Below are 23,534 nucleotides of genomic sequence, written 5' to 3'. Positions count from 1 at the left end.
GAAAATGATGATCATTATCACCTGCTTGGTATAATTGGTTAATCATACACCTGACTATAATCCTACAAAATCCATGACAAGTGTAGCTAGAAGATTTGATGCTGTTTTGAAGGCAAAGGGTGGTCACACCAAATATTGATTTGATTTAGATTTCTGTTATGTTCATTCACTTTGTATTTTGTTAATTGACCAAATAAAAACTTCTATTCTGTGATATTATTCTTTATCAGAAAATAATTTCTTAGGTAGTGTGGTAATTGCTAAATGAGTTTTCCAGGTGTAATACATTGGTAGCAATGGGACTAAAGACTAATACACTTTTCCATATACATATCTCACCAGTGCCTTACATACCCCTGCACTGTCCAGGTCTCCTGTTTACACTGATATGTTGTGATTTATTGTTCATTGTGACACGACTGCTGCTTGACGTGACATCACTACAGATGTCATAATGCACTAGTGTAAACAGAAGAACATCAGGAGGCCCAGACACTGATATAATGGTAAGAAATGAGTAAGGTAAGTAAATATAGATGTTGTATTTTATATTTTAAACGCACTGCCAAACATGTATTAAACCAAGAAAACCCTTTTTAGGCTGCATATTTCTAAATATTGCTGACGCATAGTTGAAAGACGAGACATTTGTATAACTGAACACAGACGTAAAGATCAGGTTAAGATGTTCTTATAATCTGAATATTGTTTTTAAGAAACCTACTGTCTCAGATATTCTATGTATGATCTCTTGTAAAATCAGTATAATTAAATATTTGCCCAGACATAAGAAATTCTAAGAAACCATTGAGAAATAGCATGATAGCCATCCCATAGACAGTAAATAATAAAAAGTTTTAAGCACTAATTTCCGACAGATTTTTTGTGTTTGGAAACTAACATTTTGTTATCATGTATATTGATGTTGTTACCATGTTTAGTGATCATATCTGCTGACTTTTCTGTCCCCCTTTAGCCAGTTTATGTCTAGAAGGTGCAGGGAAAACGCAGAGATGCAGTATATACTCAGGAGTTTATAATACGGTAATTTACATATCTATAATCAATATCTTATATTCATTGTATGTATCTGACCTTTTGTACTTAATTATATCAAACATATAAAAATAGGCTTATAATACAACTTTGAGAAGAACTGAACCTGTGCGTTAATGGTTAATGGTCACAAAAAAATAATAATAATAATAAAAAAAATATATATATATATATATATATATATATATATATATATATATATTTATTTGGTTGCAGCGCAATTCTTTGCCAGCAGGGTGTGCTATGATCCTCATTTCTGTATGTTTTAGTCTAGAGCCTAGATTCCCATTTGCCTGTAGCTGCAATACACAATGTAAGGGGACAGTGGGGTCACAAAGCATTACCTTTATCACTGAATTCCTGTGGGTAGCTAAAAAAGAAACAAAATATATGTTAGGATAATCATAATATCAGACCTTACTTCTGTTAATTAGAAAAAGACATTCATTATGTAATCTGAGTTAACAGGCCTGGCTAGAATTATAGTAGCTAAGCAATAAAACGCAGAACTTTTGCCCTAGAGGTGTCATCTCGACTGATGTTAACTGTGACATTTGTGCCATTATTCAGGAGTCAATAGCATTTTACAGCTATACAGTCATTCCAAAGTATGTAAAATGGTTGATCTCTAGTAAACATATTATCTAAATATAATTACCAAATTTCTGCTTATACCGTTTTTATTGCCTTTAAATTTGCAATTATCAATGGCCTGAAATGTGTAAAAGTGAATTGGTACAATAAGAGCCAGTGCTAGAACACATTATGATTTTGGAAAATGACAGCACATATTTAGTAAAATGGGAATACCCAGTTTATGTTCAAGTCATCTTTGTAAATTATAATAGACAAACAGACAGAGAGATAGACAGAGAGATAGATAGATAGATAGATAGATAGATAGATAGATAGATAGATAGATAGAGGGCCGGCTTTAGGATAGATGGCGCCCCATGCAAAACGATCTTTCAGCGCCCCACCCCATTATTTAAAAAAAATGCCCCATAAAAAAGTATAATGCCCCTTTAGTGCCCCCATACAGTATAATAATAATATTTAATAATATAATAAATTAAAACCCCTTCAAGGACACAGTATTTTGACCTCTAATTGTGCCCACAATACTATGCCCCCTGTAGTACCCCTTCACAGTATAATGTCTGCTTAGTGGCCCCCACACAGTATAGTGCCCCCTGTAGATTTTGCCATACAGCCTCCCTGTAGACAGTGCCATTATCCCCCACCTCCTCGTTGTAGATCACTTGTAGACAGTGACCCCAAACAAATACAAAAATTGTACTCGCCTAGGCCCCGTTCCCACGACGAACTGAGCTGCTCCACAACGGGATACTTGCATAGGCCGGCGTGATCCTGTAGCCTAGTACAGAGTTTCCCAACCTTTTCGGACTCGAGGCAGCACTGGAAAAATAAAATCCTCAGGGCACCCCTACCAAAAATTATTTCGAGAAAGACAGAAAACGGCTAAAAACAAGCACTACACTCGTAGGGTATGTTCTCACAGTGTTTTTTTGTATGGCAAAATTGGAGGTCAGAGGTGGAAACCCCCATCAGCCCCCCCCCCCCACTCACAGTAAAATGACCATCAGCCCGCCACTCACAGTAAAATGACCATCAGCCCCCTACTCACAGTAAAATGACCATCAGCCTTCCACTCACAGTAAAATGACCATCAGCCCCCCACTCACAGTAAAATGACCATCAGCCTCCCACTCACAGTAAAATGACCATCAGCCCGCCACTCACAGAAAAATGACCATCAGCCCCCCACTTACAGAAAAATGACCATCAGCCCCCCACTCACATTAAAATGACCATCAGCCCCCCACTCACAGTAATATGACCATCAGCCCCCCCCCAACTCACAGTAATATGACCATCAGCCCCCCACTCACAGTAAAATGACCATCCGCCCCCCACTCACATTAAAATGACCATCGGCCCCCCACTCACAGTAAAATGACCATCGGCCTCCCCACTCACAGTAAAATTACCATCGGCCCCTCCACTCACATTAAAATGACCATCAGCCCCCCCACTCACAGTAAAATGACCATCGGCCTCCCCACTCACAGTAAAATTACCATCGGCCCCTCCACTCACATTAAAATGACCATCAGCACCCCACTTACAGTAAAATGACCATCAGTCCGCCACTCACAGTAAAATGACCATCCGCCCGCCACTCACATTAAAATGACCATCAGCCCGCCACTCACAGTAAAATGACCATCGGCCCCCCACTCACAGTAAAATGACCATCAGCCCCAGACTCACAGTAAAATGACCATCAGCCTCCCACTCACAGTAAAATGACCATCAGCCCCCCACTCACAGTAAAATGACCATCAGCCTCCCACTCACAGAAAAATGACCATCAGCCCCCCACTCACATTAAAATGACCATCAGCTCCCCACTCACAATAATATGACCATCAGCCCCCCACTCACAGTAATATGACCATCAGCCCCGCCCCCCACTCACAGTAATATGACCATCAACCCCCCACTCACAGTAAAATGACCATCGGCCCCCCCACTCACAGTTAAATAACCATCAGCCCCCCACACAGTAAAATGACCATCGGCCTCCCCACTCACTGTAAAATGACCATCGGCCCCCTACTCACAGTAAAATAATCATCAGCCCTCCACTCACAGTAAAATGACCATCAACCCGTCACTCACAGTAAAATGACCATCAGCCCCCCCCACTCACAGTAAAATGACCATCAGCCCGCCACTTACAGTAAAATGACCATAAGCCCGCCACTTACAGTAAAATGACAATCAGCCCGCCACTCACATTAAAATTAACATAAGCCCACCACTCACAGTAAAATGACCATAAGCCCGCCACTTACAGTAAAATGACAATCAGCCCGCCACTCACATTAAAATTAACATAAGCCCACCACTCACAGTAAAATGAACATCAGCCCCCCCACTCACAGTAAAATGACCATCAGCCTGCCACTCACAGTAAAATGACCATCAGCCCCCCCCCACTCACAGTAAAATGACCATCAGCCCGCCACTCACAGCCCCTTGTAGGTAGCACCACACTGCCCCTTATAGGTAGCGCCACACTGCCCCTTGTAGGTAGCGCCACACTGACCCTTGTAGGTAGCGCCACACTGCCAATTGTAGGTAGTGCTACACTGCCCATTGTAGGGAGTGCCACACAGCCCCCTGTAGAGAGTGCCACACAGACCCCTTGTAAATAGCGCCACACACAGCCCCCTTGTAGACAGCGCCACACACAGCCCCCTTGTAGACAGCACCACACACACAGCCCCCTTCTAGATAGCGCCACACAGCCCCCTTGTAGATAGCACCACACAGCCCCCTTGTAGATAGCACCACACAAGCCCCCTTGTAGATAGCGCCACACAGCCCCCTTGTAGATAGTGCCACACAGCCCCCTGGTAGGGAGTGCCACACAGCATCCTGGTAGGTAGTGCCACACAGCCCCCTTGTAGGTAGTGCCACACAGCCCCCTTGTAGGTAGTGCCACACAGCCCCCTTGTTGGTAGTGCCACACAGCCCCCTTGTTGGTAGTGCCACACAGCCCACTTGTTGGTAGTGTCACACAGCCCCCTTGTTGGTAGTGCCACACAGCCCACAGCCCCCTTTTAGGTAGTGCCACACAGCCCACAGCCCCCTTGTAGCTAGTGTCACACAGCCCCCATGTAAGTAGTGCCACACAGCCCCCTTGTAGATAGCCCCCCCCTTCCTGTAGATAGAGCCACTGTAGCTCCCTGAAGGAGCGGTATCCCCGTGCGGCCGGGGATTCCGCTCCTGGAGCGCTCCGCTTGATGTCTCTGTCCATATATGGACAGTGACATCAGGGGAAACTCCTGAAGCGGAATCCCCGTCCACAGCGTTGCCGACTCTGTTACCGGGGATTCCACTCCAGGAAAAGCTCTTGTCGTTTGTGTCCATTTATGAGACAGATATGAGATAGATAGATAGATAGATAGATAGATAGATAGATAGATAGATAGATAGATAGATAGATAGATAGATAGATAGATTAGCCTGTTCTGCCCAAGTTACAGCACTACCATGCATAATTGATATTTTTATTGTTGTATGTTTATTTGGGTCTAAATTTGGCACTATTTTGGGTGGCATCATTTCTGTACCAACGCCTGCCCAGCTCTGTTTTTGTTTGAACGCAAGTATGAAGAATGTGTACACTGAACACCCACTTTATTAGAGACACCCGTTTAGTGGAGCATAGATTTCACTAGGTGTTGAAATCGTTCTGCAGGAATATTGGTCCATACAGACAGAATAGCCTCATGCAGTTGCCGGTAAAGTGTCCTTCTGCTGTAGGGTAAATTGCTGCCATGAAAGGATGATGAGGCACAATGCTTAGGTAAGCCGTATTGTTGAAATGTCCATTTACAGGTATCAGAGGACCCGTGGTGTGCCAAGAAAACATTCCCCACACCATTACCCCACCTCCATCAACCTGAACTGCTCACGCCTGACAGGAAGAGTTCATCGATACGTGATGCTTGAGCCAAATTCTGACCCTCCCATCAGCATGGTGCCACAGAAATCTGGATTTATTTGACCAGGCAATGTTTTTCCACTGCCAAGTTTTAAATGTTTGCATTCTTTTGTCCACTGAAGTCTTGTCCTTCTGTTTCCCTTAGACAGTAGTGGCACTCGATCTGGTCATCTGCTGTTATAGCCCATCTGTGCTAAGGAATGACGAGTATTGCAATCGGACATTATTGTAGGAGAACAAGCGTTGTATTGGGCTGCAATTTGTCTGTGCACCGCCTATTTGTCAGAACGATTCTTGACATTCTTCTCTGACCCTTTCGTGGTTGAATTGTTAATGTCCACAGGATCCACTGTCTTGACACCGTTGCATGAAATTACCCACAAGGTTGGCAGTTTTTGATACACCGGCCCCGGCAAGTCTAGCACCGATTAGCATGCCTTGTTCGAAGTCTCTCAGATCACTAAATTTTACCATTTTAATTTGGATTCCACAGAAAACGTGCTCACTTGATTTTATGCGTCACTCCGGGGGCACGTGTCTAATTTCCATACAGGGAAACTCCAATTCTGATAGGGCAGGCGTCGTTTGCCACAACTTTAGGCCAGAACTAGGCAAATTATTTTAGTTTCAGGATGTTTCTTGGAAATCGTGGTAATGCAAGCGGAATGGCTTAAAGGGGTATTACTATCTCAGACATTTATGACATATCCATAGGATATGCCACAAATCTCTGATAAATGTGGGTCCCAGCTTTGAGACCGGCATCTGTCTCGAGATCTGGGCTCCTCTGACTCTGTCCCCGCCTGGTGAGGTGGACGCTGGGCGCTGCATCAAGGCGTAAACTTAGTTGCAAGGTGGCCGGTACTCCCGATTTACGAAAACATAGTAGCTCGCTGTGATGTGCTCATTCTGTAACCGCCATTCTCTTCTATGGGAGTTATGGAAATAGCGTACCTCAGCGAGCTCGACTGCTTCCTGACCCCTACCCCAATTCCCCACCTGGATGCTGTTTAAAAGAAATTTGGCAAGCCCAAGAAATCCCATTGTTTCCAGCCACTAGTGGTAATAACATTTTAGAAAATGTATTTGGCTTACAAATAATATCTGGCTGCAGCTGTTTTTCACAGCAACAGAAAAAGCAAAATGGCAAGTGTGAATGAAGCCAAAGAAGATTCTAGCCACAGAGGAGAAGGTCATACAATTTGAATTGTATCAATACATAACAACGTTTTCCTACAAGAGGCTCAAATGGGAAAATACATCAACTGTCGTGGTCTCAATTCACATGTATTGAAGTGTGACAGTTGTATGTCGCACCAATGCTGCATTAAAATACAATTTCTTTGAGTGTATGTCACAGACGCATTGAGTCTCATGTAAAGTGGGACTCAATAGATTTCTATAGTCGTGTGGATTCGTCTGCCTGGACTTAGGAGGCATGTTGTAATGCAGCTGGGCAGGGACGTAGCTAAAGGCTGATGGGCCACCATGCAAAAGTTCTTATTGGGCCCTCCCCCCGCCCCGCAAACTTCTAATGGCCGATACCCTGCAGCTTTCAGCTGCATCGCTGGGTCTCCTAAGTGATCCAACAATGCAGCACTAGCAGCCAGGGGCGTCACTAAGGTCTTAAAATGTCAGGGGAAATAGCCCCAATACATATGTCCCCCCCTCAAGAAAATGTGTGTGTGTATATGTGTGTGTGTGTGTGTGTGTGTATATGTGTGTGTATATGTGTGTGTATATGTGTGTGTGTATATGTGTGTCTGTGTGTGTGTGTGTGTGTGTGTGTGTGTATATGTGTGTATAGGAGACAGCATATCTATAGCACTACGAACCTATAAACTATGGATAGGATTAGCTACAGTGGCTCAGCGGACAGTCTCACACATGATAGGATTAGATATAGGGCCCAGCTCGCTGACATTGCGGCTCCAGCGCTGGACCCAGGAAAGGTAAGAATAAGACTGGATTCACACGAGCATGTTCGGTCCGTAAAGGACGGAACGTATTTCAGCCGCAAGTCCGGACCTAACACACTGCAGGAAGCCGGGCTCCTAGCATGATAGTTATGTACGACGCTAGGTGTCCTAGCATGGTACATAACTATGATTCTAGGAGCCCGGCTCCCTGCAGTGTGTTTGGTCCGGGACTTGCGGCCGAAATACGTTCCGTCCTTTACGGACCGAACATGCTCGTGTGAATCCAGCCTAATAATTGTTTTGCTTCTTTATGTGTTACTAATTATTTTTGTGTGTTTGTGTTATTTTACAGGTTCGGTCGTTGGACTACTTCGGATTCGAGGACTACTTCAATGGCATTTGTTTTTTTATTCTCAATAAAATGGTTAATGAGGTTTGTGTGGGTTTTTTTATTTCAATAAAATATTTTTTCTATGTCTTTGTATTTTTTTAAACTTTATTATTACCACCTTAGTAATAGCTGCTGGCTGATTGACAGCGTCCATTACTAAGGCGGGGCTTAATGTTATGCCGATGCAGAGGCAAATACTAACCTCCATTATTAACCCCGTACCCATCGTCATCAGGGGTACTGGGAAGAGACGGGTACGAACCAGTGCCCAACCATCTGTAGTGATGGTCGGGCACTGGGGTGGCCGCAGGCTGGTAGTATTAGGCTGGGGAAGGCCAAAAACTGTGGCCCGTCCCACCCTGGTAATGATGCCTGCTGCTGTGTTTTATCTGGCTGGTTATGAAAATTGGGTGGGACCCCACATCGTTCTTTCCAATTATTATTATAATTTTTTTTAAAACGATGTGGGTTTTTCATAACCAGCCAGACACAATAAAGCAGCAGCAGGCTAGCATTACCGAGGGAGGGGGGAGGGGTGCTGTTTCTGGGCTTTCGCAGCCTGATAATACCAGCCCAGTATCTGACCATCACTACAGATGGTCAAGTACTGGATCGTACCCGGCTCCTCCCGGAACTCCTGGTGGCTGTGGGTACCAGGGTAATAATGGGGGTTAGTGTTAGTCTCTGCACTAAAGCCTGCCTTAGTAATGGATACTGTCAATCAGCCGGCGGCCATTACTAAGATGGTAGTAACAAAGTTTAAAAAAAACAAATAGACATAGAAAAAATATTTTGTTCAAATAAAAAACCCCCATACAACCCTCATTAACCATTTTATTGATAATAAAAAAACATAATCTAAGTAGTCCTGGAATCCGACGTAGTCCAACGACCGAACCTGTAAAAAAACACAAACACAAAAAAACGATTAGTAACACATGTGCTAGGCTTAGATACAGGGCCCATGTGTGATACTGTCTGTTGGACACTGTATTTAAGCCTACCACATGTTAGGATTAGATACATGGTCCAGCAGACAGTAATCTTATACTCTATAAGATTACTGTCTGCTGGAGCCTTGTATCTAAGCCTACCATGTGGTAGGCTTAGATACAGGGTCTAACAGACAGTATCACATATGGGCCCTGTATCTAAGCTTACCATGTGGTTATGTAAGATGCTTAGATACAGGGCCCCAGCAGACAGTAATCTTATACAGTAGTAGGTGTAGTATGTAGTATAGTGACATTATACGTATAAGATTACTGTCTGCTGGGGCCCTGTATATAAGCCTACCATCTGGTAGGCTTATATACAGGGCCCATCAGACATGATCACACATGGGCCCTGTATCTAAGCCTACCATGTTATTGGCCTAGATACAGGGCCCAGCAGACAGCATCACACAATCTGTGATCCTGTCTCATGGGCCCTCTAAGCCTGCTACATCGTAGGCTTAAAGGGGTTGTCCAGTCCCTAAACATTGATGGCCTATCCTCATGATAGGCCATCAATAGCTGATGGGTTGGGGTCCAACTCCCAGGATCCCCGCCAATCAGATGTTTTGAAGGGGCCACAGCGCTCCTACGAGAGCTGCTTCCCCTTAATTTCCCTTACTTCCTCGTACGAGCGCTGCGGCCCCTTCAAAACAGCTGATTGGCGGGGTCCCAGGAGTCGGACCTCGACCTATCAGCTTCAGCAGACAGGGATATTAATCTTACCCTCCTCTTCAGTCGCAGCGGAGGTCCTGACACTATCTAGGGTCGGGATTTGTGTGTGGCGCATAGAGTTGTGACATCATGACCTTCGCTGCGCTACGAAACCAGGCGGGTAAGTACTGTCAGTTTCTATAGTAACAGGGGGCTGCGGCCCCAGCTACTATAGTACCTTTTTATCGATGTGGTGCGGGGGGCAATTGCGACCGCTGCGACCCCTATAGCTATGCCCCTGTAGCTGGGTTTTTGTTTGTCCACTTACAAGTTACTGAGAGGAGTCCAGCGGCATCGGGCACATGCGCATTGCGCACATGAAGCTGGGCATAGTGCACCTCACTTCACTCCGCTGGTGCAGTCTAGGGTCTTCGGCTTTATGTGCGCTATGCCCATGTGCCCCAAATGCAGCTCCCGGACTGATCTCAGTAACTTGTAAGTTATTTTACTAACTATTGCCTGAATGGCTGGCATCGACATGGGCAGGTTTGGAACACTAAACCTCAACTGCATAATCAAATGTTGGTGGTTTAGTGGCTCCAAACTTAGTGACAGGTTTAGTTTAAAGGGGTTTTCCAGTTTCACGAAAATCAATCTTAATATGTTTAGAATAAAACATTCTGTAGCTTTCTACAATACTTTGTGCTTCTATTGTTCCCAATTTTTAAGATTTTTGCTTGCTTTCAGTGAACGAAAAGTTTTTTTGTTCACACCAAGAGGCTGAAATCAAGCATAGACCTAGTCAAGCACTCACCTGGGAGGTGGATACAACTGGATTCAGTCTAGGCAATCTTCTGTGGACATGATGTTGCTGATGTATTTAGCTCATAGAGGATTGCCTTGACTTGACACAACTGTAGCAAACTCGCTGGTCTAGGAGGAAACAGGTTTTCACTCTCTGGATATAAACAAGAATGTTTCATTTACAAACAGCGATAGAGATTGTAATAATGGGGAGAAATAGAAACACAAATATATTAGAAAGTTGTAGAACGTTTTAATATGCAATTATTTACATAAAACTAGATTTAAAATAAAAACGTAACCCTTTTGCGAAATCCGCCCTACATGTACATCAGATGTCCTCTCTAACAGTATTGCACAGATTCATTACCTGAGCCTACACCATACGCGACAGGTGACTGCTACTTTATACAGCTGACTCCCTCCTGCAATGGCCAGGATCGAAGATAGTGCCAATCCCGGCCTTGTAAACCCTTTGGTTGCCGCAGCATATGAGCTGTTAGATTGCAGAGTGCCGATACAGTTGTTTTGGCCGCCAAGACCTACTGAAGGCCTCCAGGTCTACATTCTATATCTGATTATTAAGCCCTGACAGAGGCAAGGCTTAATAGTAGAGCACAGAAAAAGGCAATACACAGCAATACATAAGAATTGTAGTGTATTGAATTAACGATCCAGCTGGTCAAGTTCAGCTAGTGATCTATCCAATGGTAAAGTCCCCTAGGGAGAGTACAAAAATACGTTAAAATGTTTAATACAATTTTTAAAAATTAAAGAATAAAAAAATAAACAAAATTAGTATCGCCCCGTCGGTAAAAGTCCAAACAATTTTTTCTATGTTCTTTGGTCACCTTGCTTCCTCAAAAAAAAAAAATAAATATATAAAAATTCATATATATTCCAAAATGGTACGGATTACAACTACAGCTCGCCCCTCAAACAAGTCCTCACACTGCTCTATCAACTAAAAAATGCTTAAGTTATGGGTCTCAGAATATGGCCACACAAGCCACATTTTGATTAAAAAAAGTTGTTTACAAGTCTTTTAGTAGTAAAACATAAAAAGACTATATGAATTTTGTATTTCCGTAATCGCGCAGACCCAAAGAATGAAGTCATTTTTACTGCACAGTGAACGCCGTAAAAACGAAATCCGGAAGACTATGGCGGAATTGTGGTTCATTTTAAATTCCACCTTATAATTAATAGTTTTTTAAATTTCTTAATACATTATAAGGTATATTAAATGGTGTCACTAATAAAATACAACTCGTCCTGCAAAATACAAAACCTAATACAGCATGAGTCGGTGGAACAATAAAAAAGGTATGGCTCTTGGTAGGCAGGAAGGAAAAAATAATATTGGAGAAATGAAAACATGTGATCCTGGGATAATCCCTAACAACAGGATTAGAACACTAATTTACACTACAACGTGGGGTCCCAAACCCCTCCATAACTCCTCACGTTCTGACTGCAGTGAGGAGAACCTTGATGATTAGAGTGGCAGCCGAGCATGCGCAGTAAATGGGACTGGCGGTGACAGACAAGTACTGTCGGCCCTGTAGACCTGTAGGCATTCAATGGAGTGGCACTGTGCTTACTTGACCACCACTCCATTCAGACTCCTTCTCACTCCACTCCATGGGGGGGGGGGTGCAATAAGGAGAAACGGTGGTTTCAGGAATCCTTATTCCAGTGAAGGGGGGGAGTCCCAGCGGTGGGGCCCCAGGAGTCAAATATTTATCACCTATCCTGAGGATAGGTAATAAATGTAGCTCTTGGGACAACCACTTCAATTGCTAAAACATAATAGAAAAGCAACAATGTACAATACACGAATGTGTTACCTCAAATTGTGACCATTATTATATTCTATTATATTATCAGGATCCCTGGGCAGTAGATCTATAGATACTGTACTGCCATTCAGAACTGCCAACCACTGCAAACATTTTTATTGACCAAATAATAAAACATTACTGACAGCTGGCTTTTTATAGTGATGCATTAATATATCCAATGCTAACAATAAAAGCTGTACCAACAAAATTACCCTAAGTGATTTTAAAGAGCAAAATCTTTTATTTTACAATTGTTTCCGCTCCTATTCTGTAAGTATAATTATAGTGACAATGAGGTTACATTGTAACCAATGTATATTTTTCAAGGTGGATCACCTAGCCACTATTCACTATAGGACATCCAAATTTGTAAGCGAACGTAAAATGTATAAATTGTATCCAGACAATTTTACAATTTACTAAGACTTGAACAATTTAAGATATTCTGCCTGAAACGTTACCCCATACGAAATAAAAAGAGCGGGTTTCCACCTTTTAACAACATGTCATTTTTAAGTACAAATTTCCGTGCTGATTAATTACTTAATATATTGTTAAAGTGATTACAGGTCCTTTTTTTCTATTACAAAGCTTCAAATTCCCTGTATTGTTATAGGGCTAAAAAAAATAACATTCTGGCATCCTGTTGGCAACACTAGGGGAAGCATGGAGCTTACTGCATACGGTTTGCTATTGAGTTCAATGTATAAATAGATTGCAATAAGCTCCCTCTAGTGGTGGATGCAGGCATCCCGAATTTTATCATTTAAAAACAGTTTTAAAAAATAATCAGCATAGAGTTTTGGACCTACGTACATCAACAAAATGTCTCTGTCATGTGGATGAGCCCTAAATCCTACAAATACAGAACCTTGGTATATGAATGAACTACTGTCAGGTTTGTATATTTTTTTTGGAAGGCCTGTGATTTTTAAAAGGCAATCTGTGTATGCAAACATTATAGAAGAAAACAGTTGTCTACCTCTTGTTCTTCACATATATTTTCTCATATAGTGGCATATCAATTAGTTTATTATATGGTTGAAAACCAGTATAACCAATGTATGGTTTCAATTATGTGCCACAACATTGCATTAACTTGCATTTTATTACAAAGGCTTTCAGTTAAAATTCAGTATACATACAGAACATGTACTCTGCTATACAGGCAATAATGGAGTGTTCATTTGTCTAAAGTCAAGTGACATGTTTGTTCAAGTGACAATTCTTATGTGTAGAATGTTACACAAATGATATTTGGCCATTTTGCTAGAACTGTAAAATTTGCATTAGGTCAATCAATATGTTTGCACATTTGATCTGTATGTGTCATGAATAATGTCAGAAATTGGATAATGTCGACATGTAGATAATGGATGATTGGAATTAATTATCATGCTTGGAAGCAACTTTACAATGGCAAACGAACCCAGAGCAATGCGTTCGGGAGAAATCTGATGTTATATTTACATTTTTCCATCTATCTATCTATCTATCTATCTATCTATCTATCTATCTATCTATCTATCTATCTATCTATCTATCTATCTATCTATCTATCTATCTATCTATCTATCTATCTATCTCATATCGATCTATCTAGAAGTACAAAAAATATCAGCCGCACAGTCCCAAAGTAGTGGATGGATGCAAGCCCGCCAGGGTCTCGACGAAGCATCTATCTATCTATCTATCTATCTATCTATCTATCTATCTATCTATCTATCTATCTATCTATCTATCTATCTATCTATCTATCTATCTATTATCTAGCTAGCTATTATCTATGTGTGTGTATTAAGCAGTAATTTTGCTATGAATTCATTTGTTGTTTATTATTGGATATTATTTAACAATATAAACATTTGCTGATACATACTTCAATTTAATGTCCTTTATCTTCTTTATAAGGACATCCTTTTTTTCCTTTGCTTTTTTTGACAAGGCTTCTGCTTTTAAGACATCACATAGATAGATTTCCAATTCTAGAATGAACAAAAATGAAATGAATGAAAATACTGACTGCCCCAACAGTTTATATAGCATCACTGAAATCAAGAAAAGGTCCATTCAAAATGTTAAATGGCTTATATATTACTAAATCAGAAATTGGAGTGATAGCCAAAGATTGTAAATTATGTTTGTTTTCCTTACAGAGATATCGCCATGTTTCTGCTTTGATGTAGTGGTCCTCTTTAAAAAAGTGACAACAGAAAGTACAGCCATATTCATTGTACCTTTGAATTAGGGCCCTATTACAAAGCACATAGGACCTTTAGCATCTCAGAAACTGAAGATCAACAGTCCTCTTATCACCATGTTCAGTCAATTACAAAGTGACAATTTACTGATTCATTTTAAAGATGACAACCAATATGGCACAGCCACAATGCCCCCATGACAGCCATAATGACCAACAAGACAGTCACAATGTCCGATGCCAATTTCGCTTAACGTATAGGGAACTGCTTATAGAGCAAGTCCCCAATCGGTTGTCTCATGAAGACAACCCATCTTTAGATAGAAGCCTGTGCCGCGATGAGCTGATCGATGCAAGTCCAGCTTTTCTAAACCCCGGCAATAAGTTGTTATTGACAGAGAAAGCTGCAGGGATAATGTAGCTTTACATTCCATTCATTCTAATAAATGTATTAATGCATCGCGTCAACCAGACCAGAGCTGCTCTTACTCTCCATTCTGACACAAAGAGGCAGTTTACTAAGATATGCCATCACTTTCTGATTGGTGTGGTTCTGACTGCAGGGACCCTTCATGAGAATGAAAGGATTGCAGCACTGGTTTAGTGCTGCGATCTCTTCACAGTTCTTCCCCTGCACAGCAGAGATCCTGGCCTTGATTGGAGATAGAAAAAACCCTTTAAAGGGGTTATGCGCTGATTATGAGATTTTCATAGATTTCTATAGCGCTGCCGGAGAACCGGAAGTCTAGTTGCACAGTCTTTTTTTATGACAATACGACTCTTCGTCATGTGACGGGCCCCACTGTAATCTATGTACAAGTAGGAGCAGTAGTACAGCGAGTACATAGATTACAGCGGGATCGGTCACGTGGCAAGGAGTCGAGAAGAATGTTGTGCAACTAGACCGGTCCCCCGACAGCGCTAGAAAAATCTATGAAAATCTCAGAATCATTTTGACGAGGGACCGGAAGGTATATTAGCGATTGTACTCCCATACTGCAGTGAGTGCACTGCTGATAGTTTTTGGTCCCCACATAACCCCTTTAACACTTACGAATTTTGCCACGGATTGGCGGCAAAATGTACAATGGAAAAATTTGCCAGTCTCAATGTACCCTAATAGTTCTACTTCATAATTATCTTTGTTATAGAAGACGAGCTGTGATAAAGGCACCAAAGTAAATTATACAAGGTGTCAGTAATCTTTATAAAAATGAAACATTGTTGTGTCATTTTTGTGACTTCATGTCTTTTTGTCCAGAACTTTATTGTCTTCCACTAGTTCTACAAAACTCCCTAAACTCACACACCAGAGAGATCTGCAGGGAAACTAGCACAGGAATCAGGTTAACCAGGAAAGTCTAGCTGAGATAAGAAAAAAAGTATAAAAAATGTTAACACGACATTCCTTCCGAAAATAGATAGCAATATTTGTTTAGCTACTGTTTACATTAACAATCTTGACTGCCTCGAGCTCTCTCCAGAGAGAAAATGTACTGCTATACTTAAAGGAACAGTTAATACAAGCGTAGAGGGATCCGAGCACAGATAAGTGATAACATACCATTTACAAATTACTTAGTGTCAATTACATAGAGAAATGATTTGTGAAAATCCAGATAAAATGTACCACAAGCACTTGGGTAAAATAGAGCAGAGGAAAATGTTTTAAAATGAAATAGGATGATCACCTCAGACAATCTTAACTGCTCTGATAAACTGCTTATGCCTAATGTACATGCTTATATGGTGATGAATACTTGCAGGTGGGAATTTTAAAGGTGGAGAGTGAGGCCTCCAGGAATTAGGCTTGAAAACTGGTGTTTATACTGTAAATGGAAAATTAGGAGCCTGCAAATTGTAGATAAACACAATAGAGAACATGTATCAATGTGTCGCATGTCTATAAAAATGTGTACTAGTAAAATAGACAAACGTTCAACAGTTTTTATTAAAGTATTTGGCAATTTTCTATTGATAACATGATACTGTAACACTTCCGTTTTTCCTTCAGGGTGCTAGCCATTTTTTTTGACGGCTGGCACCCTGACCCATTCATTTTATTGGGGCCATACACACTTCAGTTTTTTTGACGGTCCCGTTGCTCCGTTCCGACAAAAGTGGAGCATGTCCTACTTTTGTCAGAGATTCCGTGACCATGTGTTCCATACAAGTCAATGGGTTCGTCAAAAAACCTGAAGGCACACGGAAGGCATCCGTGTGCCGTCCGTGTGTGATGGAGCCGTTTCCTAGCAACGGCCGGGCGGGCAGAGGTACACATAGAGACAGATATTGCACTGCACTAATCGTCAGCCCCTTCTCTCTGTCAGCACTGATAGAGAGAAGAGGCTGCTGATCAGTGCTGGAACGCAGTGATAGAAGGAAAAATAAGTTCCTATGTACCCCGGCCATTGTCTTGGTGACACGTCCCTCTTCTGACATCCAGTCCAACCTCTCTGGATGACTCGGCAGTCCATGCAGCGGACACATGGTCTGAAACGTCATCTCAGGAGGCCGGATTTGAGGAAGAAGCAGGCAAGCAGGGGGTTCTGGGTAAGTAGTAACTTTTTTTTTTGTTGCAGGTTTTTTTAATGAAACATTAATAATCTATATTGTGAGCACCGCACATGGTATTCCCTGTCCAGCGGTAGTCTCTGTCCAGGGTGCTGAAAGAGTTAAGGGTCTGCACTGATCGGCAGTAAATCTTTCCGCACCCTGGACAGTGACTACCGCTGGACAGGGAATACCATGTGCGGCTCTCACAATATCGTGTACATAGTGTGAATGGGAACAGTTTCCACTCGGAAACTGAAACAAGGAACTGTACACGGAGTACACATGGGAATCACACTGATCCAATCACGGACACACGGATCCATGAAAACGGTGATGGAAGTGTGTATGAGTCCTTAGGATTGGGCTGTAGTAGTGCCAGCGGGGGGGGGGGGGTGTGTGTTCCCCCCTTGTCACCAAGGGATTTGACATGGGGCAACTCCGGGGAGTAGAGTCTAAGGGATCCCCTAGTCTTTACAATTTTTTTTTAAATTCACAAATAAAGTTTATTGCAAAAGATTAGAAGTAAATACAGAGCATTGGGATGCGTAGACTGTTAGTACAAAAGAACACAATAATTCAATACAGTATGTTCAGACATTTAGGACAGTGAAGGTTATCAAGTAAATGCCATATAAAATAATTGCATAGAAAATAAAAAAAAGCAAGCATAAAAATCTGGTAAGTATACATTCCTTAAATATTTGTGGACCAGCGTGCAGAGCCAATCACTGCCTAAGGCATACTATAAAGAATTAACCAACTAACAAGAAACTCGAACAGTTTCCACAGGTATAGATGCATAAAAGTATCACATAAACACATCAGGTAACATTAAGCGGAAGGTCAGGACCTAGATTTATACAGTTTTGAAAGTGGAGGTCTACAATGCATAATGTATACAGTATACATGGAATGTAAGAGGGGCCAACTGGATATGGGCCAAATAATAGTATACCCCCTCGAGGAAGCAGACATTGCGAAACGCGCGTCGGGGCGCACACTGAGACCACTGGAAACACCAGAGAATACCTTATGGGTAAGAACTAGTGATTTACCTTATGAAGATTTAGGGCACTGCTCGCCTTGTTTCCCTCTATTACACTAATTCATGCTTGGACTTTCTTATGTCCTGTTTATGTATCCACAAGTGTATAGATAGGAAACAAGAACACTCTTCATTAACCTTAATACTCATAGTAGCCCATATAATGGAGTTTTAGATTTACTGCTCTGGTTCTCCTGATGTGTCTCTATGGTGATCTTACTTAGAGTTTTTCTCCTGTCATATATCTTTTTAAATGTGTGTTTTTTGTTTTGTATATTTAAATAAAGGTTTTTGATACTTCTTTGACATTAATTGGCTCTAGACTCTGTATTCTCTGTAGTAAATGAATGCATAATGTATACAGTATACATGGAATGTAAGAGGGGCCAACTGGATATGGGCCAAATAATAGTCGCATGTCCCTGGCAGCAAACAAATTAAGGGCTTGGGTGCGAGCTGGAAATTCTGTATTGGGGGGAGACCGCAGCCATCTATCCCATATTGAGAGGACAGTTTCTATGTCGGAATAACCATTTCTTGTGGGGTAACAACCGGAGACAGCCATTCTGTGAATGTAGGGGCAAGACAGGACAACCAAGTCTTGGCCAACAACATTTTTGCATAATATACTGTCTCCACAATAAATGTATGGATATGACATATTCCGCATTGTCAGGAGTAAATATACAGGACTTAGGGCACAGTGGGACTGGAGACCCCATCTCATCATTCAGAAATTTGATAACCCGATCCCAGAACCCGGCTACCTTAGGGCAGGACCACACTAGATGATAAAAGGAATCTGAGGCAAGTCCACATTTAGGGCATTCGTCAGGGTAGTCAGGACGGGAGCAATGTAATCTAGAGGTGGTATAATATGCCCGATGCAGTATGTAAAATTGTGTGAGTCGCTCATTATAACTGGATGATACAGATTTTGGGGATGAGAGGGCTCTGTCCCACTCATCCTCGGTCAGTGGACCAGGGCTGGCCCTAGGATAGATGGCGCTCTGTGCGAAATGATCTTTCGGCGCCCCACCCCATCATTAAAGAAAAAATGGCCCATAAAAAAATTATAATGCCCCTTTAGTGCTCCCCATACAGTATAATAATAATATTTAATAATATATTGCAACCCCTTCAAGGACACAGCATTTTGTCCTCTAATTGTGCCCACAGTAATATGCCACCTGTAGTGCCCCTACACAGTATAATGTCCGCTTAGCGGCCCCCACACAGTATAGTGCCCCCCTGTAGATTTTGCCATATAGCCTGTAGATAGTGCCATAATCCCACACCTCCTTTTTGTAGATCGTGCCATACAGCCCCCCCACATCCCCCTTGTAGAGTGCCATACAGTCCCCCACCTCCCTCTTGTAGACAGTGCCATACAGTCTCCCTCCTCCCCCTTGTTGACAGTGCCATACAGTCCCCCACCTCCCCTTTGTAGACAGTGCCCCCAAACAAAAACAAAAATTGTACTCACCTAGTGACGAACTGAGCTGCTCCATGACGGGATCCTGTAGCCTAGTACAGAGTTTCCCAACCTTTTCAGACTCAAGGCAGCACTGGAATAATAACATTTCCTCAGGGCCCCCTACCAAAAATTGTTTCGAGAAAGACAGAAAACGGCTAAGAACAAGCACTACACTCGTAGGGTATGTTCACACATGTTTTTTGTAAGGCAAAAAAAAATCTGCCCCAAAATTCCTTCAGGAACTGACAGCGTTGTGTGACCTTTTTTTTGTGTTTTTTCTTAAGCTGTTGAAGCGAATGCAAAAGACGCAGGCAAAAAAGCTCCAAACGGGCGCCGCAGGTATTTTCTGACTCCTATTAATTTCAATTGGAGGTCAGGTGCGGAAACCACTTGAAGACCATCAGCCCCCCACTCACAGTAAAATGACCATCAGCCCGCCACTCACAGTAAAATGACCATCAGCCCACCACTCACAGATTCCCCCTGTAGGTAGCGCCACACAGCCCCTTGTAGGTAGCGCCACACAGCCCTCTTGTGGGTAGAGCCACACAGCCCCCTTGTGGGTAGCACCACACAGCCCCCTTGTGGGTAGCACCACACAGCCCACTTGTAGGTAGCGCCAGACAGCCCCCTTGTAGGTAGTGCCACACAGCCCCCTGGTAGGTAGTGCCACACTGCCCACAGCCCCCTTGTAGTGCAAGGACTACGAAATGACCCTGATAGCTGGCGGGCAATAGACATTCAAAAAAGGACAACTGGGCAGGAGCACACAAAATACCCAGCTTTCCCAGCTATCAAATAAATGTGTGGAAATAAACTAAGATATAACTTTTATTTAGTATAGCTAAAGGATTAATCATTTTAGCTAGATTAAATAAAAGTTATATCTTAGTTTATTTCTACACATTTATCTGATAGGCGGGAAAGCTGGGTATTTTGTGTGCTCCTGCACAGTTGTCCTTTTTTGTAGGTAGTGCCACACAGCCCACAGCCCCCTTGTAGATAGAAACCCCCCCCCCAACCCCTTTCAGTATAGATAGCGCCACTGTAGCTCCCTGAAGGAGTGGAAGCCCCATGTGGCCAGGGATTCCGCTCCTGGAGCACTGCTTGATGTCTCTGTCCATATATGGACAGTGACATCAGGGGAAACTCCTGAAGCGGAATCCCCATCCACAGCATTGCTGACGCTGTGACCGTCGATTCCACTCCAGGAGAAGCTCCTGTCATCATTGTCCATGATGTCATTGGCTTCTCCTGGAGTGGAATCCCCGGTCATAGCGTCTGCAACGCTGTGACCGGGGATTCAGCTTCAGGAGTTTCCCCTGATGTCACTATCCATATATGGACAGAGACATCAAGCAGCGCTCCAGGAGCGGAATCCCCGGCCACATGGGGATTCCGCTCCTTCAGGGAGCTACAGTGGTGCTGGTAGATAGCAGAGCAGGGAGATACATGCCCAATGTCACCGCTAGCAGCCGCTATGCCTGCTACAGTGGTAGCGACGGAAACTAAGTTAAGAAGCACCAGGTGTAAAGGCGACTGCAGTTAGTGTGTGTTTCCCCGCTGGTAGTTACAACGGCGCGGGGATATGCACACCCGCTGGCGCCCCACTTGCAGTGTGGCGGCTGGCGCCCTGTGCGACCGCACTGGTCGAACGTATCCAAGGCCGGCCATGCAGTGGACCTACATCACCCTCCCACTTTACCTTCAGTGGGATGAGCATAGATTCTCTAAACTTGCCGGACAATTGGCCATAAAGATGAGAAATCAAGTGTTTATTAGGGGGAGAGAGCAGAAAGTTAGGAAGTGGGAAGCTTTGGTACTTTAATTCTCCAGGGCCCAGCTGAGTCTCAAGTGCATGTTTGACTTTCAAATAGAAGAACAGTTCGGTAGAGGGGCGATCAAATTCCTCCTGCAGCTGTGGGAAGGTCTTAATGCCAGTCAGAATACATATGGGAGAGATACCAAATACCATTCTTGTGCCAGGGGATATCAAAGGAAAGCTGCAACATTTCTGGGAGAGCTTTACAGTGCCATAGAGGTGTGTGCCTAGTGATGTCAGTGGAGTAGAACATGCGCTGGAAAAGATCCCACACCAGTAGGGCCTGGTTCATGATCGGGTGTTCACGTAGGTTTCCACCGGTATGCAGTCGGCCACAAAACAAGATATGCAAAGGGTGAGAGTAATGTGGACTAACTGGGAAAAAATTAGGTTCTGAACTCTCACACGCTCGGCCGCTCCCCATCTTGCCAGGTGAGACAACTGACCAGCTATATAGTACCATTTAACACTGGGGAAATATACACCACACTCATCCCATGGGGGCGTATAGACGCTGGCTAGCCGCCCGAGACCTACCATTATTCCACACAAAGGAAGTGAGTATACTTTCAATATGCTGTAATAAATGGCCTGGGAGGTATATGGGAGATTACTGGACAATATACAGGATTTTAGGCATTAGGGTAATTTTAACTAAACTCACTCTTGCAGCTGTAGATAGGAGCAATTGGCTCCATCTGGCAATTTTGGTGAACAGTCTGCGAAGGTTAATGGCCGTGGCATAAAGCCTGTCTGATCCGGATGTATCAGAAACAGTACAACCGTATTAAGTCGTCAAGCCAAAAGTTTAGCAAAAATGTTTATCAGTTTGGAGGAGTGAGATGGGGCGGTAGGATTTGCATAATATAGTTTTTTTGCCTGGCTTAGGCAGTACTACTATCGTCGCTTCCCTCATTGAGTGTGGAAATTCTCCAGAGTCCAATGCCTCCTGGTAAACATCCAGGAGACGGGCAGACAAAAAATCAGCATGAGCCCTATAAAATTCAATAGACAGTCCATCACTACTGGGTGATTTAGACATCTGAAAGGAGGCCATGGACTCCAGAATCTCCTGTACAGTAATGGGGCCATCTAAATAGTTCCTGTGAGCAGGCGATAGTGAGGCAAGAGTTATCTGCTCTAGATACTCAGCGATTTCTGTGGAGGAGGCAGAAATGTGTGGGGAATATAATGTTTCATAATATGAGCGAAAGGTGGACAAAATTACTTGTGGATCAGAGGACTGGGCACCGTCTGAGATCTCAAGCTGTGATATCACAGGGGGTTCCCTATCACCCTTGGCTATACAGGCTAAAAATTTACCACATATTTCACCATGTTCATAATAGGATTGTTTAGAAAAAAAAGGCTTTTTTCTGAGCCTTATTATTTAAGGAGGTTTGGTACAAATGAACTTTGCACAGCCATTTTAATTTGTGATCCCCAGTCGGACTATTGATATACTGACAAAACGAAAAGATTCCACAGCACTGGACTGCAAGTGGGTGCACGCCTCAATAAGACCTGGTCCGCGGTCCTGGATATCAAGCAGACAAAGAATGGACAGAGGCAGCACTTCCAAAAAGAGCAAGAGCTATTTATTCACCCATGCGACGTTTCAGTCCAACTGGACTTTTTTCAAGCATGCTTGAAAAAAGTTCAGTTGGACTGAAACGTCGCATGGGTGAATAAATAGCTCTTGCTCTTTTTGGAAGTGCTGCCTCTGTCCATTCTTTGTCTATTGATATACTGAAGTTCGGTCACCAAAGCATCATTAGCCAGCTGGAATTCGCTATGTGCCAAGCTCCTTTTCAAATCGTTAATTGCCACAGAGAGTGGCCCACGGGTATATGCCTTGAAGGAGTCCCACACAACTAAAGGAGAAGCGATGCTGTCATTATCAAGGAAGAACTGATGCCACTTAGTCAGATGGGGGGAGAATTTTCAGTCAAAAGGGGTTCAATCGCCAGCAATTTTTTGGGGGTATATTAAGGAGTCTAATACGTAGACGGCCAGGAGAGTGGTCCGAAACAGACCTGGAAAGATACTCCGCAGAGTCCACAGCCGTCAGGAGGGAAGTGCGTACTAGCATTAAGTCAATACGGGATAAAGCCTCAAACTGAGGAGTGAAACAAGAATATTGTCAGGTAAGAGGATTCATAGCTGTCCAGGCATCTGTAATATTACGTTCTAGAAGGAGAGAATGGAGGGAAGAGGGAGCCGGAAATATA

The 23,534-nt window shown here is 43.0% G+C and overlaps 1 protein-coding gene and 1 long non-coding RNA gene across 2 annotated transcripts in view; one reads left to right on the top strand and one right to left on the bottom strand.

Annotated features, from left to right (window-relative positions):
- SKAP2 (src kinase associated phosphoprotein 2) overlaps positions 1-23,534 on the bottom strand; it is a 226,835-nt gene that overhangs the window by 180,105 nt on the left and 23,196 nt on the right. The window contains exons 2-3 of the mRNA XM_075827261.1: positions 14,083-14,188; positions 1,401-1,426 (exon numbers count right to left, since the gene is read on the bottom strand). Coding sequence (XP_075683376.1) covers positions 1,401-1,426; positions 14,083-14,188 — 132 coding nt within the window. The remainder of the gene's footprint in view (positions 1-1,400; positions 1,427-14,082; positions 14,189-23,534) is intronic.
- On the top strand, positions 975-5,717 carry LOC142651954 (uncharacterized). The gene is made up of 2 exons (XR_012847743.1): positions 975-1,044; positions 5,491-5,717. It is a non-coding gene; the product is annotated as an uncharacterized LOC142651954 (long non-coding RNA).

This window comes from Rhinoderma darwinii, chromosome 5, assembly GCF_050947455.1.
Source record: "Rhinoderma darwinii isolate aRhiDar2 chromosome 5, aRhiDar2.hap1, whole genome shotgun sequence".
Lineage (NCBI taxonomy): Eukaryota > Metazoa > Chordata > Amphibia > Anura > Rhinodermatidae > Rhinoderma > Rhinoderma darwinii.
The sequence above is the reverse complement of the archived record's forward strand: the minus strand, read 5'-3'. Positions and strand labels throughout refer to the sequence as shown.